Consider the following 1,849-nt stretch of genomic DNA (forward strand, 5'->3'; position numbering starts at 1 on the left):
CATACCAGAAAAAGTCCTCAGTGATTATCTCCGATTATTTTATTAAGTTTCCTGGCACAACACAAAAGTATTCCAATGTCTACAAATCACATCAATGACACACAACTTTTTCTGGGGAAAAAAGTCCACATGTCTGGGATGATCCGAACTCTTCATATCCCCGTGGCCAAGTTGGCCGTGTCTCCCTGCAAATTAAAAGGTAAGCTGTTATATGCACATTTACAAAGCAGCCATGGTCTGCGATACATTCCCTAAGTACCATACTGATTTGTATTAAAATGAATCTGAAGTGAATGATGATGGGCAGACGAGATTTGCAAAAACCAATAATATACAGTATGTTTTATGCCTTAGCAATACTGTCTATTCTTCTTTTATGTATTACCTTAGTTCCCATAAATCCCCTCCATCCTTTGCAGAGGCCTGCATATCCTTACTGTCTGTGGCTACAAGTAATGCTCCATTCAGAATGTCTTCAGTTGTAGCCACCCTATTGTGCTATACAGAGCTGAGACTACAAGCCGTTCCATGTTACACAAAGTAAGGAATCATTAAGTTTTCTTTTAGAAGCTGAAATTGCAACCACTTTGCTGCCCTCTAGTGTTCTGATAGAAAGAGTAAACGCCGCCTGCAGCCCCTACACAGATTGATCTCCGTAGATCAAGTTTTTCAAATAAAATTAATATTATTCATGTGTGATTGGTATTTGCTTGTTACTCTTTATTAATGTGAGGACTGGGACTTTAGATCTCATTTAATTTGTCTAAGGGTCAGCCAAAGACATAGGTCATCCCTTTATATAAGACAGCTAAAGGACATTTTTTTTGTGTGTAGGTTTAGTAATTATAGAATTTAGGAATAATATGGGAGAGATCAGAGTGTGGAGCTATATAAAGACAGAAGCTGTGATTGCAAGCGTTCTGCTGCCCTCTAGTGTTTTGCCAGAAATAGGGACAAGTGTAGGGACAAGCTCTTAGTAGAAGCTGGGATTGTTGTGATTTTAGAGGAACATACAGGGCTGTGTTGAATTTCTATTATATTACATCCATGCTGTGCTTTTGTAGTTTCTTGAATTCTGTGAATTACAGTATAGACTTGAGTATAAACCAATACTTTTTTCCCCTGGAAATTCCAATAGGAAAATAATTTTGGCTAATATTCTGACTACTAGATGGCGCTGTCTTACCATGTAAAGTGTATAACAAACTCTTGCCATCTAAAGCCAGACTCTGTAACACAGAGAACAAAGACAAAGCGCCATCTACTGGTAGCCAACAATAATACACAAAAGATAATTCGAAAGTGATTGACGGTCATAAAAAACTCAAGATTATTATTATTATTATTACTGTTAAACAGGATTTATATAGCACCAATTATATAGCACCATTAAATAGGGGTTGCAAATGACAGATACAGACAGTGACTCAAAAAGAGGAGAGGACCCTGCCCAGAAAAGTTTACAATCAAGGAGATTAAATAATACTTTAATTTGTAAAAAATGGGAAAAGAATAAACAGGCTAAGTCCATGTGATTTTAATTTTCCCCCTTTTAAATAAATGTTACCAAAATAACACATCACAAATGTATTTTGTTCATTTTATTGTCATTTCTGTTGATTAAAGTTTTGAATGTTAGCATGGATGGCTGCATTTTGCGCCCTAGGTTTATACTTTGGTCAATGCATTTTTTTCATGCTTTTTTTTTTAGGTAAAAGTAGGTACCTCGGTTTATATTCAAGTATATACAGTATTTATACTATATAATATGTATAGTTTCTGAGTTGTTTTGCATCCAGAGGGACTGTTTGCTTCTGGTTGATTTTGTGTGATGTTATCATTTTAACTT

General features: G+C 35.6%; 1 protein-coding gene across 1 annotated transcript in view; it reads right to left on the reverse strand.

Annotated features, from left to right (window-relative positions):
• Window positions 1-20: 20 nt before the first annotated feature.
• RCCD1 (RCC1 domain containing 1) overlaps window positions 21-1,849 on the reverse strand; it is a gene marked incomplete in the record, with an annotated part of 11,385 nt that continues 9,556 nt past the window's right edge. The window contains 1 exon segment of the mRNA XM_072402750.1: window positions 21-185. Coding sequence (XP_072258851.1) covers window positions 43-185 — 143 coding nt within the window.

The sequence above is a fragment of the Pyxicephalus adspersus genome, chromosome 2, assembly GCF_032062135.1.
Source record: "Pyxicephalus adspersus chromosome 2, UCB_Pads_2.0, whole genome shotgun sequence".
NCBI lineage: Eukaryota > Metazoa > Chordata > Amphibia > Anura > Pyxicephalidae > Pyxicephalus > Pyxicephalus adspersus.